The sequence below is a fragment of the Phyllobates terribilis genome, unplaced genomic scaffold (genome assembly GCF_046119375.1).
Source record: "Phyllobates terribilis strain yellow unplaced genomic scaffold, ASM4611937v1 Scaffold_11__3_contigs__length_659146591, whole genome shotgun sequence".
In the NCBI taxonomy this organism is placed as follows: Eukaryota; Metazoa; Chordata; class Amphibia; order Anura; family Dendrobatidae; genus Phyllobates; species Phyllobates terribilis.
This window is the reverse complement of record NW_027362771.1, coordinates 161,146,360-161,164,087: the sequence shown is the minus strand read 5'-3', so window position 1 is coordinate 161,164,087 and position 17,728 is coordinate 161,146,360. Positions and strand designations below refer to the sequence as shown.

The following is a 17,728-nucleotide window of genomic DNA, read 5'->3' as shown; positions in this document are numbered from 1 at the left end:
AATACAGCATATATTTTTGGCTGTCTGGTTAGTGGTAGCTCAACCACTGTGACAACCACTGGGACATCCATTAATTTTGGTTATGTCATGTCCAGTCCACATTCCTGGCATATTACACTCAAACTCAGTATAATCTACATAGAAAATGTTGTTGAAATAGCGAAAACCAAATCTATTTGGCATAAAGTGGAAACCCACATAGTCTTGGAAATACATGCAGTCTTTTGGAAATTTGAAAGCTTGTATGACTCTTTACAATAGAGCTCTACAGGCTTCATTCACTGTTGTAAAGGCTCTATCTGACTCTGAGTACAGTAGCATATTATCCCCTAGAACCAATACTAAGTAAACCTCAATACATGCACAGTCCATTTGAACTGCTATAATTTTTTTCTCAGATTTGTGAAAAATCTAAGAAAACTCTATATGTTTTTTATTTTAAAGATAAGTGGTTGCTGTGCATTTTTAGTGCTGTATCCCCTTCTCAGCTTACCATTCTGCTAATTCCACTTCCCTTCTTTCCAAAGTTGGTAGTAAGCTGTAATATATAGTCCTGCTCATCGTTATTGGCACCCATGAAGTTTAAGTACATAATGTGGAATATCTACTGAAAAAAATGAATCAAGTGAAACAGTTTTTGTGTATAGAGACTCGTGTTATATACAAAAGAGCAAATGATAACCAATAATTTAAAATAAAAAACAATGGAAGAGAAAAAAAGAAAAAGCTAAAGCTTGCTGTGTCACTGGTATTGGCACCCTTTACATTAATTTAGTATGGAAACACATTTTGACTCGCCTGTGGTAAATCACAAAAGAGATTCACCTGTGATTAATTGTCAGTGCTCATGTGACATGAATTAACCAATGAATGATGACTTCAGTGTTTTAAAAAGCCACATGGTAGGCCCTGTTCCTTTGTCACAATGGTGAAGACAAAGGAGCTGTCTGAGGATATCAGAACTGCTATTATTAGCAAACACGAGACTTCCAAAGGGTATAAGGCCATCTCCAAAGACCTTGGTCTCCCAGTTTCAACAGTGTGCAATGTCATTAAGAATTTTGCCAAGCATGGATCCGTCAAGAACTTCCCTGGACGTGGGGGAAAGAGGAAAATTGACAAGAGATGTCTTCGAAGGTTGGGATTTTGTGTTTGGAGAGACAAAGATCTGCTGAGAGCAGTGCAAAATGTAAAAAAATGCCCTTATTACAAAAAACTACAAAAAAACCATACATATAATAATATATTTTACATTTTTACAGTCTTCTTCTACCCCTAGCTAGGGTTAGTGTTAAGACTATGGTTAGGGGTATGTGTAGGGTCAGAGTTAGGGTTACAGAAACAGTGATATAAAATAGTTACATAAAACATCCATAAACAAATGGCCATAAACATCAGTAAATCCAGCTGGCTAATAAATGAGAGAAGCTCTTTTTGTTGGCCAGACCTTTCCTGACATCGTCCACATATACACAGCAGAAGTCAAGAGAAGTTGTGTGGAGAGGGCACTCATGCTGATCCCACTCCATGTAGGTGGTAGCCTTCTGTTTTACACAGCAGACACCCATTGATAACTGCAGAATTTTTGGGGGTCGGTGGGGGGGTTGGGGTGACACCATAAAGTGAAAAAGTATATGAAAATTAACTTTGATTTGGTCTTTAATGTGCTCCGATCATTTTGTCATCATTTCATTATACACACAACTATTACTATAATGCAATTACTATACATTTATTGTTACCCCATGCATTTTACAGAACATATGTGCTCAGCATGGAAGTGTGGCACCCCTGTGGGTCCAGTTGCTACAGAGGTACTGCATCTCAGCCAGAGGTGTGGCACCCCACTCTCAGGTAAGGAAGGAGCACTACCCGGGACTAAAAACACGCACATCCAACACACACCACTCCTGAGGGAGGGTCCAGATAGCTCCTGAGGGAGAGCACAGACCCGGTCCCTGTCTGGAGGGTGGAACTAAGTAGAGGAGGTGGGTGGAGGAAGTAGTTTAGGGGAGCACTGAAGGAAGAGTATAAAAGAAGGGTCGAAAGATCTAGAAGGAGTTCTGTCTGAGGGGATTCCTGGTTCCAGTCTTTGGAGCAGGAGTTCAGTGGGTGAAGACCGTGGAGGAGTAGGGCCCAGTCAGAGGGGCCCAGTGGGAGAGTGAAGAGAGAAGATAGGAGCAGTGAGAAAGGCTCCAGAAAAAGAAATGATCCTAGGGGCACGGGAAGTGCGGAGTCCACCCGTGCGCCCGAGTTCACACTGACCGTGAAGGGATCAGGTCGCAGTAGGGGACCGGCCCCAAACTAGTAGAGGACTGCAAGACTCAGCTAGCAAACTGGAGGTTGTGGTATCTTCATGTGCCATAGCCAAAATCCACACACATTCGCTGAAAAGGTGGCCTTATATGACAAAGAAGACAGACAGGTCATCGCCGAACAAGGCCCACGACCACTGGCTCAGGACACTGTGTGTGAGGCGCATGGCAGGAGGGCGAGAGCCAGCGCAGAGAGACGATCCGGGAAGGTACATAAAAAGGGGTCCCATTCAAGTGCACCCAAGTTATTTGAGAGTTGGCTGGATCACTTCCCCGGAGGACACAGGACGACATGGGTGGTTGAGTAAAGCCTGAAGACTGCACCCCACTGTGTCCTTGATTTATAGCTGCGGCACCGGCCCTGCACTACACTGTCCCTGCCAACAACATCTACCTCATCAAGCCAAAGTTAACTTCCCTGGGGCTACCTGTGGAGAGCTGAACCATCTCTGCTGTGTCACCAACAGCCCTAGTGGATCTGAACAGCAGCGGCGGCCACCTATAGCCGCATACCACGGGTGGCGTCACGAAACATTATCCCCAAAACTTTATTTCCCCAATTGACTTTTCTTATTGACTGCCCTGGGCCACGGACCAGGTCACTGCCACCGTGACTACTTCAATAGAACTGACCGGCCCGGCTACCGAGTACCCCACGGCTCCAGGAGGCGCATCAGAAGAACTGTTACTTTACACCAAAGGCTCTCATTCTTGTGCTTGCACTTTTGAGCCTTATCCTGCTTTGTCTTCCTTTGAGTGTCTTCCATGTCCCTAGAGTGAGTATTGTCTCCACAGAGTCAGAATGTTGATATCTAATCTATATTAGTTACGTCTGCTCTAAAAGCTGATTTTTTTAGGGCTGTGGTCTTGTCTGGATTTTGATGTCTCCTATGCCCCCATTGTTGGTATTTTCTCAATGCCCTCCCCCTTAGATCTTATTCCATGCAGCCACATGTTGCAGCATGGGGCAGTTTCTAGTGGTACTACTGGCAGTGACCGCTGAGGTAAGCAGCGAGGCATTGTGAATTTATTGGTTGGCTGTATGAGAATTTGCCAACTTCCCTTACCTCAAAACAAAGTTTCTGGGTGGATTCCTAGGATATTTTACTGATTTTGAGTTCCTTGATGTCCACACCTGAAATCCAAGACATATGATCTGTGAAATGTGTATCTCATTAATGTGGAATGAATGGTGGTCTGTCTGCTTTGATATGATCCTTTTAACCCCTTCACTACATATGATGTATATTTATGTTCCCTACTTTGATGCGGGCTCTGGCGCTGAGCTTGCATATTTCCCAGAACATTACAGCTGATTTAATCAGCTAACATGTACCTTTTTTCCAGCCGCAGGTGGATCAGAGCTCCACTCGCAGTTGTTAACCAGTTAAATCCCGCTGTCAATCTCTGGCAGCGGGATTTAACTCGTGCCGACCATAAGCATTTCACAAATCCCGCCCTTGGCGTCCCTGTCACGTGATCAGGGGGCACCAATTGGTTGTTGTGATAGCTGGGTCTGTAGAAGACTCCCGTGACTGTCATTGTGAATCTCCTGTGAATGCCGGAGTGACCGGTGTTAATAGGAAATCGTGATTTTTGCTGAAGCACTGTTTTGTGTAGAACAGGTGATCAGATGATCGCTGCTTCAAGTTTCCTAAGGGGACTATTAAGTAAGGTAAAAAGTGAAAATGAAAAAAAAAATATGAAAAAAATAAAACACCAGAAAAGTTCAAATCACCCAGGTGTGAAAAACTTGCTGCATCATTCCCAAGAAGACTCATGGCTGTACTAGCTCAAAAAGGTGTTTCTACTTAATACTGAGAAAAGGGTCTGAATACTTATGACCATGTGATATTTCAGGTTTTCTTTTTTTAATAAATTGGCAAAAATGTCTACATTTCTGTTTTTTTTTCAGTCAAGATGGGGTGCAGAGTGTACTTTAATGAGAAAAAAAATGAACTTTTTAGAATTTACCAAATGGCTACAATGAAACAAAGAGTAAAAAATTTAAAGGGGTCTGAATACTTTCCGTACCAACTGTATGTGAATTTGGACCCCAAAATAGTATCAATAAAAACGTCAGTTCAAGGGTGCAAAAAACAAGCCATTACCCAGCCCCAGATCTCAAAATAGAAAAAACGCTATGGGTCTCAGAAAATGGCAAAAACTTTTTTCATACAAATTTCGGAATTTTTTTCCACCACTTAAATAAAAAATAAACTATACATGTTTGATATCTGCGCACTCATACTGACCTCGGGAATCATATTACCAGGTAACTTTTACCATATAGTGAACATGGTAAATAAAAACTCAAAAAACAATTGAGGAATTTCACTTGGAATTTTTTTTTTCCCATTTTCCAGTACACTATATAGTAAAATCAATGGCGTAATTCAGAAGTACAACTTGTTCCTCACAAAAACAATCCCTCAAACGGCTATATTGAGAGTAAAATAAAAAAGTTATGGATCTCTGAAGAAAGGAAGGAATAAATAAAAATGAAAAAATGGAAAATGGCCATGGCGTGAAGAGGTTAAGATGTGTTTATAGAAATATCTTCTGTTTCATAATTTTGATATCTGCAATGGTCTGTGACAATTTTAAAGACACATAAATAAATGTTCACAAAGACAGAGATGTTATATAAAATTTGATATTCTGCATATCCCAATGTACTAAAAAATGTTTAAATACTTATCCTACATCTTATGTTAAGTACCTTACAGTAATACTGTATACTCTTAAATAAGTATTAATATTTATTTTAAAAAGTTAAAATGCACATTACTTAATTTTAATGACAATTTTTCATTTTGGGAAAATGAAATCTTTTAGCTTTCTAAGGATTTTGTGATTTCCCAAAGGTCTTTTCTTCTAAGGTGGCCATGCCTGCTTTGTCATTTAGAGGAAACTAAATGTTCACAGCTGAAAACCCCAGAAACCAATCTACTAATAGAAAAAAGAAACAAGAAGCACCACAACGCCTATCTAACACCATCTCTTATTTGAAAGCCTGTGAAATATGACTAATTGTGACGTGTTGCAAAAAGTTTTGTGGGGTATATATACCTGCTGTAGTCTACATGAAAGACATAAGCTTCTTCATAAGAAGGTTCACCTACAACCGAACATACACTAATTTTAACTGCTTTATCCTGAGAAATGATGAAATATTTCAAGATATTTCTGCTTCTTTGGGCCATCATTTGTTATATTGGACAAATTAATGGATATAACATTGACCTTAAAGTAGCACGAAATGACATTGAAAACCTGAGAAAATATTTGGTAAGTAAAGTCAGAGTAGATCAATGCTAATTATGGACTGGTCGCTCTGGTCAACTGTTCATTCATTTGAGGATTGAGTGGACATAGTATCATTATGTGATATCATGTTAAGTTGTATAGTTGTTAGGATCATTTTTAGCTGTGTACTTATGTTATTAGTCTTTAGTTATTTATGAGATATTTATGTCATTGGTTTTCAGCACTGAGGTATCTTCACTCCTATATGTTAATAATAGTGTTTAATCATATTATTAGGATTATTGCCTCACTGGAAAGTCTGTTGAAAATTTTTAACTCGTAAATGTGGTCAGACATTTACTAGCAGATGCATAGAGCAGAAGGAAGTGACAATATGTAACAGCACTTCAACAATTGTACAGCATATACTTTCATTTATTTATATAATTATGCAGTATATGTTAATATCCCCTTGTCTCCATAATAAAAGCAATACTAAAGAAGTAGTATGGCTAGATATGCAAGTATTGATTGCAAACCAGATTAATTATGTACACAAATGTATTTAGTTTTGTACGTGCTTTACAAACTATACTGTGTTAGGTGTCTAAATTTATGTGACATTGAAGCACACTCAGCAAAGCATCCGAACCAGTTTTCTGGAGTAATTGCATTGTAAGAGATGCCAAGCTGGACATTATATTTGTCAAGCCTTCCTGCTACTTTTTCTGACATTTGGGAAACCTAAAAAAAAAGAGGTGGACCTTGAAGAGTGCAGCTGCGCAACTTTTAGAGTAAAAAAGCTGTCACTTTTCAGTAAAGAAAAGTGACTGAGATGCGTCTGCTCTATGTTTGCTCTGAGAGTAATAGCCTGTAAGCAGTTACTATTTTACTCAGATATTATATCACATAAAAGATGTTTTCTTACATTTTTATATTGCCTTACACTACTTTTCATGTTATAATTCCATAATTTTTTTTATTATATTTTCTGCTGCTAACAGAAAATAACAATTGCTATTTTTCTATCAACAGAATGCAAAAGACACAAGTAACACTGAAGACAGTGAAGTTTTTTCAAAGCTGCTGGATGACTGGAAGGAGGTATGCGCACATGCTAAGAGAACATGTACAAGTATTCATAATCCCACTAATATCTATAGTACACCCACTAACGTCTAAAGGTGTATTCTGTTTGCTTCATGTATTATACTGGAATCTTTACTTGTATTCAGTGTTAGCTAATCATGAGTATATTCAGCAAAATGTAACTTTCATACTAGGGTTACATTTTAGTAAAATTCTGTGGGGATTTGTTTTAATTTTACTTTGTTATATAGCACCATTAATTCCACATTGCTTTACAGACATCACTGTCCTCACAATCTAAAGTCACTACCAGTATGTCTTTGCAGTGTGGAAAGAAACCAATGCAAACTCCTTGCAGATGTTGTCTTTGTACCTAGGACCCCAGCGCTGTAAGGCTGCAGCGTTAACCACTGAGCCAAATGACATGACGCAATGAGCTGGACACTAATGTTTGTGAAATGTCTTATGATAGTTAAGCAAATTCCATCCATATTAATTTGGTCTCGAACCACCAAACAACAATGATAAATCATGGCAAGCTTCTGCTGGACAGTTTCTTCTGAGCTAGAAGCGCAATTGTTGCAACAGTTCTGGTATTAACCATGGTGCTAAGCAGGAATGCTTTACCAACTACACAACTGATGAAGATCAACTATAAATGATTATTGACCTTCTTTATTTACACTGAACAATTATTATTATAAATGCATAAAATGAGACTAACTGTGAAGATAGTTGGTTAGTATAAACTGGTCTTAAATTTTAATAGCTGGATATGGAACTGGAGACAAAAACATTTTTTTATTTTTTTGAGCAATTTGAGGTTGTGTTGGGTGTTTAGTGTGAAGAACATTTCTTTAGTAATAATAGTTTTTCTTACCAGAGCCTGGAAAAATGTATTTAGTATATATAGGACTTTAGCACCTAGTTTACCCTACATTAAGTAGACTGCATGCACATTAGACATATTTGTTCCTTTCTTAGGTGTATTTACTAGTTTATCATGTGTACCTATGGTTTTGTTAAATTAAATTATTCAGCTCATTAATCCTAAATTATTTCAACCTTTCAGGAAAGTGAAAAGAAACTGTTACTAAGCCAGATTGTTCCTATGTACCTGAAGATGCTCGAATCTATGAAATCTACAGAAGTAAAAGACAGTATTACTAATCTGACCCAGATGCTTCACACATCCAACAAAGACTACTTGGAGAAATCTGACCAAAAAATGAAACGACTGAATGAAGTGAAGCAAATGCAGGTATAATAAATAGTGATTATGGGAACATATAAATATTAAATGCTTCTTAAGCATCGATTTTATTACACAGAAAATAATTTGGACAATTAGAAATATATATTAGTTATGATTAAAGGTAAACTGCCAAAAGTAACATCTGAAGGATCTTATGTACTAAAAACCATGAATGTTTTATACATACTTCTGATCAGTTAACATTTAATAGTATGCAGTTTTTTTATGTGCTATGTCATGCCCTTTAACCGTATTTAGTCTGTAATTAATAATGTTTTAAGAGACCCTATGATACTTCTAATTAGCGTGATACAATCTTTCAGAAATGCTTGAAGTAGATATTTATGTTTTGCTTCCTAAATATATACAGAAAGTGTTATATACCGTAGTGCCAGACAAAAAATGACAACATGCAGTGTAAACATAACTTTAACATTAAACGGGTTGTCTGGTCATAACATAATGATAGACAGGAATGGTCATCAATATGTGAAGGTCCAACACTCTGCATCCCACCGATCAGCTGTTATTTGGGGTACAACTTCTTTTGTAAAGGAGCTCTTCTATGGTACTCAGCCGGGGCCAATACACAGTGAAAGAAGCTGTGTCTTGCAGCTCTGTTCAAAGTGTTCATATTTAATGGCAAAGAAGAGCTGATTGGTGGGGGTGTCGAGTGTTGGACCTCTACAAGCTCATATTGATGACCTGTTCTTTGGATAAGCAAGCAGTGCGGTGTGGCCAGAAAACACCTTTAACTATAAGACCTTCACCATAAGTCTGGTCTATTCTATATGGCTGCTTTATTCTCATAGCTTTTTTTTCCTTTTCTGAAATAGATGTCAGACATTAAAATTCAACGTGCAGCTGTCAAGGAACTATTGCGTGTTCTCCGGGATGTTTCTACTCTTCAAGGTCAACAAAAACAAGACTTTAAAAAATGCAAAAGAGAAAATGTACGAAGACGAAGAGGATGCTAATCAAACGGCTGCTAACAAACAGTACTACCATAACGAAAGCTAGCTACAGTAAAATTTTATATATATATTTATACTATTTATCTACTTTTAACTATAATGTATTTTTATTCCAAAGAAACCTAATTTATTTTAATTTATTTGCTGCTGACAGACAATAAAAATGATCTTGTTTACAAAATAATAACGCTTTGATTTCTTGTGTAAGTGTAATTAATTACAGCATGAGTATTGCATTGGGAAAGATTGCCCCATGTATTTATGCCAATTTTTTAGTATACATGCATGAAAAAAAGATCTGGTAAATCATCATATTTATGAATACACATTGACACACATAAGATCATAATATATTATCGAGTCATATCATCATGTTGGGCTTCTACTCTTCTACAGAGGTAAATGCCAGAAAACAATCCCAGTTTACTTCAGGAGTTGCTTTGAGGCTATGGTAGAATATTGGACTTGCGGTGTAATGGAGAGATGCAATACACAGTATATGCAGGGCATGTCAATCTTTAATTGAATGCCCCTTGATTGCTGTGCCCTGCTGAAGGGGTTAAATTGTGTGTCCCATGTTCTTTTCTCCTCCCCTCCTGTTTTTCACCCAATAATCCTCTTCTTCCTCCCGTTATAAGTCCAGACCCTGCCTCTTCCTGCCTCTTTCCTAAAAAGCGTGGGACCCGGAGGCTGCGTTGTGCGTGCTCTGGTGAGAGATGGCTGACCTAGTGGCAGCAATAAAGGACAAAATCAGGAGGAAGGGAAATTCTTGGCTTAGTGGTATCTTGGCTGAGCAGGACGCACTCCCTCCTGATGATCAAGCGTCTCATCCCGGTGGCCGGCGGTCCGCTCGGCGTATCCGCCCACTGGATGGCTTGAGTCCCGCCTCCTTGATGTCACGGGGTGCGTGCTCGCGTCATGTGCGCACTCCCGTTCTGGCCATGCTCCCTCCCTTTCTAACTATGCCGCCTTCACTACACGTGGCAGCTGCAACCCTCCCCTGTCCTAGGGAAAACGCAGAGCCACCATTACTGCGCACCACAAGTCCCCAAAACCTCACCGTGCTACCCCCGAACCAACTGTCCCACCTTGCTGCTTATATGGGAGGCCAGGCCAGCAGCGGTTCCTCCTGTGTGGAAGAATCTGCCAGCACAGTGCACTCTCCTTCTGTGCACTCATCTCCCATGCAAACAGCAGCTGCTGCAGCTCCAGCACAAGCTGCTGTTTCAAATGCTTCAAGTGTGCTCTGTCGAAATAAAAATGTCCCCATGCCACCTACACAACCCTTACCTCCCCTGCAAGCTTTTGCTTTACCTCAACTACCTCTGCCAGGTAACCCCCTTGCTGTGCCCCCAAGTGCCAACCAAATGCCATCCACGACCCACGTCGTGGCAGGTGCTGGATCCCCGGCCCTGTCTCCAGGCCCTCCACGGGCGCGGTAACCGCTCCGCCGGGTCACCATCCCCTCATCATCCTATGGTCCCGATCGGCACCGCCATTCCGTTAGAGGTCAAAGCAGGTGGAGCAGGTTTTCGTCACGCCGCTCCAGATCCTCTAGGCATAGTCGTCGGTCCAGGTCCACACGATAACGATCACCTTCATCCTCAGAGGATTCATCGGATCAATTGGCAAGTCCACACAGGTCATCACGTCACAGGTCCAGCCGTCTTCACAGAACCCCTAGAATCTCTCCAGTCCGCGTTCATACCGAAGATGTGGTCAGCCCGGTGCAGGCAGCTCCGGTCCACCCTGTCCTGTTGATTGCGCAAGGTATTGGTGAGTACCAGTATTCGGGAGCTTGGGGGAATGGTCCTGGTGTACTTACAGCTCTTAAATCACTTTTGGGTCAGAGTGGTAACTTCGTCCCTGGCCATAAAATTTTGGTTAACCCACTTTTACTAAATCACAATCAACAAAAAGAACCCCCCCTCACGCAATCATACATAAGAACCTCTTTTTCTGTGGCATTTCCCCCTTGGCTTACATTTAGATAAAGAGAACGTTAATAAAATTTGGTCTAACGAGTATATCGATATTTGGTTCCTCGTATCACCTGACCAACATACGGTGGATAAAGAACGCCGAGCTTCAGACAGGCCTTTTGAATGTAAACCAAAAGTCCCATGATCCATGAATAATTGACTACAAGGGTCATGGGTTGCGTTATGGGCCAAAAACATCCAGAGCGTTGTTCTGAGATGTTTATTTACATGGACACCACATATAATTCTTACAAGGTCCATGGTGGTAGCGCCTGGTGGCGTTATGATGAGAAGTTTAGAAGGCGTTTAGCCTTATAGCCTCATTTGGGTTGGGGGTTAAAGCTACAGATACCTGGCTTCGCCTTATGCTAGTCCAGAAAACCGCAACCCCCTTTCACGCAGCGGCCCCTGTTCACACCGCCGGCACAGGGTCAGCGGCCATCCATAGACCTGGCTCCTGTTGGCTGTTCAACGAAGGACACTGCCGTTTTTTTCGGTCTGTGCAAGTACAAGCACAAGTGTTAAGCATGCGGAGGCCCACATGCTGCAGTCAAATGCCCCCATCCTTCCACAAAGTTGCCAACGAAACACCCCAGGCACAGCCTAAGGACTCCAGTAAGCGTAGCCGCGATGTGTCCATGGCTCGACCTCAATCCCAATAAGGAAGCAGAAGCTCAATTACGCTTTAGTTTTTCTTATGTTTTTTTCATCCCCTTCACCTTCAATAGACATCTGTCGTTTTCATCCAACTTGAAATCAGCCAAAGATTTTCCTCTAATTCTTTTGGAAAAAGTTCAAAAGGAATTTTCCCTGGCTAGGATGGCAGGCCATTTTTCAACCCCCCCCCCCCATTTTACAATTTACGCGTTTCCCCTTTGGGAATAGTCCCCAAAAAAGACTCAGACAAGTTTCGTCTAATTCAACACCTCTACCACCCAAGAGGGTCATCGGTAAACTACGGAATTGCTGAAAGCGACGCATCTGTGACATACGTTTCATTTGACCGGGCCATCACTTTGATCAGGGAGGCTGGCCCGGGGGCTCTAATGGCTAAATCTGATATTGAGGCTGCCTTTCGCCTTTTGCCGGTGCATCCAGATTGTCATCATCTCCAGGTTGTTTCGTAGACGGTTCTTATTATTATGACACCAGCCTTCCCATGGGTTGTTCCATCGCTTGCTATTATTTTGAATTATTCGTTTCTTTCCTAGAATGCGTGGTTAAGTATGAAACAGGTTCCTCCGCTTTAATCCATTATCTTGACGATTTTCTTTTTGTTGGACCACCAGATTCCACAGATTCCAGGTCCTGCCAATTTTTGCTGGACACTTTTTGTTTTTTTGCGTCCCATTTTGGAGTTCCTTTATCCAGTGAAAAAACTTTTGGTCCCACTACTTTGCTATCCTTTTTAGGAATTGAGATTGATTCCGTTGCCATGGTTTTTCACCTTCCCCCAGAAAAAAAATTCAAAATTGCTGTCCCAGATTGAAGGTTTCTGTTCTGTCCGCAAAGTAACACTATGTCAAATGCAGTCCATGCTGGGCCTCCTTAACTTTGCTTGCAGGGTAATGCCTATGGGGACAATTTTTTCCAGATGTTTATCCCTCTCGACTAGTGTTGAGCGAGCATGCTCGACGCTGCTCGGTACTCGCCCGAGCATCACGCTACTCGGAATGTTCGGCGAGCACCGAGCATTTCTGTGTTACTCGGGCGGGAGCTCGGGTCTCCGCCCTGCATGTTTGGCGCTCTTTACAGAGCCAATGAACATGCAGGGATTGCCAGCCAGTCACTGTAATGCCGCAGCCATGTTGTTTGTGGGCATTACAGTGATTGGCTGGCCGCACAGCGTCACCTCGAGTATTTAAAACCGGGCGCCGCCATCTTGGACACAGTCGCTCCGGATCAGACAGTGTAGGGACAGCGCTGCTGATTTAGGGAGAGATATATCCTGCGAAATAGTTAGTGTAGGGTCTGTAAAGGCTGCCAGTTCAAACAAACAGTCCTTCTCAGGAATAATATCCATCCCAGATGTCAGGCATGCAGGCTGTATAGGAGACGCAGTGGTTATACCAGCAAACGCTGCATTACAGTCCTGTGTGCTCCTGTTGCTGAAATTGCTGGACTTAGCTCCAGGTCTCGGGGGCCAGGAAAAATCCTTTTATTTTCATCTTAATCCTCTTTTTTTTTCCTCTTCACACTGTACAAATACCCGTCTTATTAACCTTTTGGTGTACCCCCCCCCCGCCAAAAAAAAAGTGTGTCTCTGATTTTTCAGACACAAATATATCTGTTGAAAATAGTCTGGTGTAGGCCCAGAAATAGAAGTGTGGTTTTGCAGTTCCATGGGTCATTTGTATCTGAAAAAAACAGTTTGAGTGTGTCGCTCACTGTTCAGCCGAAAATATATATTTTTTAAAAAGTCTGGTATACACCAGTAAATTATACCTGTGGTTTTGCTGTTCCACGGTAAAAAATCTCTATTATCCTGTTTTTGGCATTTTTTGCCATAAAAAAAATAATAATAGTGTCTCCCTGATTTTTCAGACACAAATATATCTGTTGAAAATAGTCTGGTGTAGGCCAGAGAGACAGAAGTGTGCTTTTGCTGTTCCACGGTAAAAAATCTCTATTATCCTGCTCTTGGCATGTTTTGCCGTAAAAAAAAAAAAATAATAGTGTCTCCCTGATTTTTCAGACACAAATATATCTGTTGAAAATAGTCTGGCGTAGGCCAGAGAGACAGAAGTGTGCTTTTGCTGTTCCACGGTAAAAAATCTCTATTATCCTGCTCTCTGCATTTTTTGCCGTAAAAAAAAAATAATAGTGTCTCCCTGATTTTTCAGACACAAATATATCTGTTGAAAATAGTCTGGTGGAGGCCAGAGAGACAGAAGTGTGCTTTTGCTGTTCCACGGTAAAAAATCTCTATTATCCTGCTCTTGGCATTTTTTGCCGTAAAAAAAAAAAAATAATAGTGTCTCCCTGATTTTTCAGACACAAATATATCTGTTGAAAATAGTCTGGTGTAGGCCAGAGAGACAGAAGTGTGCTTTTGCTGTTCAACAGTAAAAAATCTCTATTATCCTGCTCTTGGCATTTTTTGCCGTAGAAAAAAAATAATAGTGTCTCCCTGATTTTTCAGACACAAATATATCTGTTGAAAATAGTCTGGTGTTGGCCCGAGAAATACAAGTGTGGTTTTGCAGTTCCACGGTTCAAACCTCTGTATTATTCACTTTTGGGCCATTTGTATCTAAAAAAAACAGTTTGAGTGTGTTGCTCACTGTTCAGCCGCAAATATATATATTTAAAAAAGTCTGGTATACATACACCAGTAAATTATAACTGTGGTTTTGCTGTACCACGGTAAGAAATCTCTATTATTCAGCTTTTGGTATTTTTTCCGTAAAGAAAAACAGTAATATTTTCTCCCTGATTGTTCAGATTGTTTAAAAGAGTCAGGTGTAGGCCAGAGAAAAAGGACTGTGGTTTTCCTCTTCCACGGTTCTAATCTACTTTTTATTACCCTTTTTCCATTGATAGTGCGAGTGTAAGCTATTTTACTTCCTTTACAATGGGCAAGGCGCGTGGCAAGGGACGTGGAACTGGACGTTCTGGTGATGGTGCGTGCAGAGGACGCGGCCGCGGCCAAGGTGAAAATGTGCCACAACCAACAGCCGAATTACTAGGGAAGCACAGAACAACACCAGTATTGCGAACTGATCAGTGTGAACAGATTATTAATTGGAGAGCAGATAATACTTCCAATTACCTGGGCACCACCACCTCCGGCCTGTCTTCCACACAGTTGACTCTTAGTAGCCATGAGTCTCGACCGCATACTCCTCCTCACCCTGATGCTCCTTCCTCCCACCATGCCGAGTGTCGTCAGATAGCAACTGATCCCACACTTGGACACTCTGAAGAGCTGTTCACTGGTCCATTTCCAGATTTGAGCCCCTCGCCTGCTCCGCTTGAAGTGGTGGAAGAGGAGATCCCATGTAGCGATGCCCAAATATTTGAACAGCCACGGCCACAGGAAGTCGACGCTGGCAATTTGTCACAAGAGGTGGACGATGACGAGACACAATTGCCAGGAAGTGAGGAGGAGGATCGTGGTGTGCAAGTGGAAGAGGAGGAGGAGGTGGATGATCTAGTAACTGACCCAACGTGGCAGGAGGACATGCAGAGTGAGGCCAGCAGCACACAGGGGGAGGGAGGCAGAGTACCCCAACAGGCAGGAAGAAGCAGTGTGGTGGCCGCAGACAGAAGGCGGGCAACCGTTCCCCGTAAAACCAACACGAGGGACGTTGCCAGTACAACCTGTAGGTCTTCCAGAGTCTGGAATTTTTTTAAAGACTCTGCTGATAGCCCAAAAAAGGCCATTTGTACCACCTGCCATGCCAGCATCAGCAGGGGTGACAAAACTACCAGCCTGACCACCACCAGCATGATCAGGCACATGGCAGCAAAGCACCCGACTTTGTGGGGCGAACCCCAGGGTCCACGACCAGTGTCAGCGGATGTCACCACTGCTTCTTCCACTGTTGTGCGTGCAATAGAACCCCCTGTTGTGTGTGCAAGGCAATCCCCTGTCCATACTTCATGCAAAGATGCCCCCTCCTCTCAGTCTTCACTTGTTATTGCAGTTTCTCAAGAAACAGCATCAACGTCCACGTCCACGTCCCACCGCAGCGTTCAATTGTCCATATCGCAGACCTTTGAATGAAAATGGAAATTCGCAGCTAACGCCCCACAGGCCACAGTCCTAAATTCGCATATTTCATGACTGCTTGCATTGGAAATGCTGCCTTTTAGGCTGGTGGAGACGGAATCCTTCCGCAACCTTATGGCAGTGGCCGTCCCTCGGTACTTGGTCCCCAGCCGACACTATTTTGCCCGGTGTGCCATGCCCGCACTACACAAGCACTTGTCCCAAAACATCTGCCGTGCCCTCAACAACGCAGTTACTGGGAGAGTCCACCGGACAACGGACACGTGGACAAGTGCTTGTGGCCAGGGACGGTACATCTCCCTGACGGCACACTGGGTAAACATAGTGGAAGCCGGGACCCAGTCGGACCTTGGTACGGAACACATCCTCCCCACACCGAGGATTGCGGGCCCTATGTCAGTCAGAGTTGCCCCCACAGTGTACAGCTCCTGTGCATCATCCTCCTCCTCCTCCTCATGTTCAGCCTCCATCTCAGATATCACCACATCAGTTACAAGCTGGAAGCACTGCAGTACTGCCTCCGCCAAGCGGCAACAGGCTGTGCTGAAACTCCTAAGCTTAGGTGAGAAACCTCACACTGCTTGTGAGTTGTGGACAGCTGTGAAAGAGCAGGCAGATCTGTGGCTGAGACCGCTGAACGTACATCCAGGCATGGTCGTGTGAGACAATGGCCGTAACCTGGTGGCCGCTCTGAGGCGAGGCGAGATCACACACGTACCATGCCTGGCTCATGTGCTTAACCTCATGGTTCAGCGGTTTCTTAAATTGTACCCCGAGTTGCCAGATCTGCTAGTCAAGGTACGCCGCCTGTCAGCTCATTTTCGCAAGTCGGCTACAGCTTCTGCCGCCCTTGCTGTGTTGCAGCAGCGTTTGCAGCTTCCGTCACACCGACTGGTGTGTGATGTCCCCACACGTTGGAACGCTACCCTCCACATGTTGCAAAGGATTTGTGAGCAGAAGAGAGCAGTTGTGGAGTACCAGCTGCAACAAAGCCGTCGATATTCAGGTCAGACTCCACACATAAGACCTCAGGAGTGGACCTGGATATCTGACATCTGTACCATCTTGACAAACTTTGAGGAGTCCACCCAGATGGTGAGTGTCGATGATGCCATCATTAGAGTCAGCATTCCACTTGTCTGTCTTTTGCAACGCTCTCTGCAGAGAATTAAAGAGAAGGCATTGCAGCCAGAGTATGATGAGATGGATCAAGAAGCCGTAGCGGTCTATTACACACAGCCCAGCCTCATCTCATCCCAACGTGCAACGGGGGACAATGAGGGAGAGGAGGAGGAGGAAGAACAGGAGCTTGTATCATGCGCTGTAGACGGTAGTACCCGTACAACTGTCATACCGTCGGTTCAGCGTAGGTGGCCTGAGGACAGGGGGGAGGAGGAGGAGGAGGAGGAGAGCATGGTAAGTCGTCATCTTGGTGAGGACACGGAAGTCTTGCCCGTTACCAGTCTGCCACGCATGGCTGACTTTATGTTACGCTGCCTTAACCGTGACCCTCGCGTTGTCAAAATGTTGGGTGACAGTCATTACTGGTTGGTGACACTTTTAGACCCCCGCTACAAGGAGAACTTTCACTCTCTTATTCCTGAGGTGGAGAGGTCTACAAAAATGGGGCAGTACCAGAAGGCCCTTGCTGCAGAACTGTTAAAAAAGTTCCCATCTGAATACGCTAGCGGCAGAGGTCACAGTTCGTTGACCAACCAACGCGTACAAGCGAGAGAGAGGCAACTCCAATCCAGCAGAGGCAGGGGAACTCTGTCAATGTTCTGGGACAGTTTTCTGAGACCCGCCCAGCTTACAGGCCCTGAGGCGCGGGGTACTCTCACAAGGAGTGGAAAGTTTCAAAAGATGGTGAGGGAGTACCTTGCCGACCGTACAAGCATCCTCCGTGATTCCTCTGTGCCTTTTAATTATTGGGTATCCAAGCTGGACACTTGGAATGAACTCGCTCTGTACGCCTTGGAGGTCCTGGCCTGCCCTGCCGCTAGCGTGTTATCGGAGCGTGTTTTTAGTGCCGCTGGGGGAATTATAACTGATAAGCACACTCGCCTGTCAACTGACAATGCTGACAAGCTGACCCTTATCAAAATGAACAAGGGCTGGATTGGGCCAGA

General features: G+C 43.1%; 1 protein-coding gene across 1 annotated transcript; it reads left to right on the top strand.

Moving 5' to 3' along the window:
* Nucleotides 1-5,409: 5,409 nt before the first annotated feature.
* On the top strand, nt 5,410-8,999 carry IFNG (interferon gamma). Its single transcript, XM_073650693.1, has 4 exons — nt 5,410-5,606; nt 6,600-6,668; nt 7,726-7,914; nt 8,745-8,999. The coding sequence occupies exons 1-4, from the start codon at nt 5,481-5,483 to the stop codon at nt 8,883-8,885; spliced, it is 525 nt and encodes a 174-aa protein (XP_073506794.1). The 5' UTR covers nt 5,410-5,480; the 3' UTR covers nt 8,886-8,999.
* Nucleotides 9,000-17,728: the final 8,729 nt, after the last annotated feature.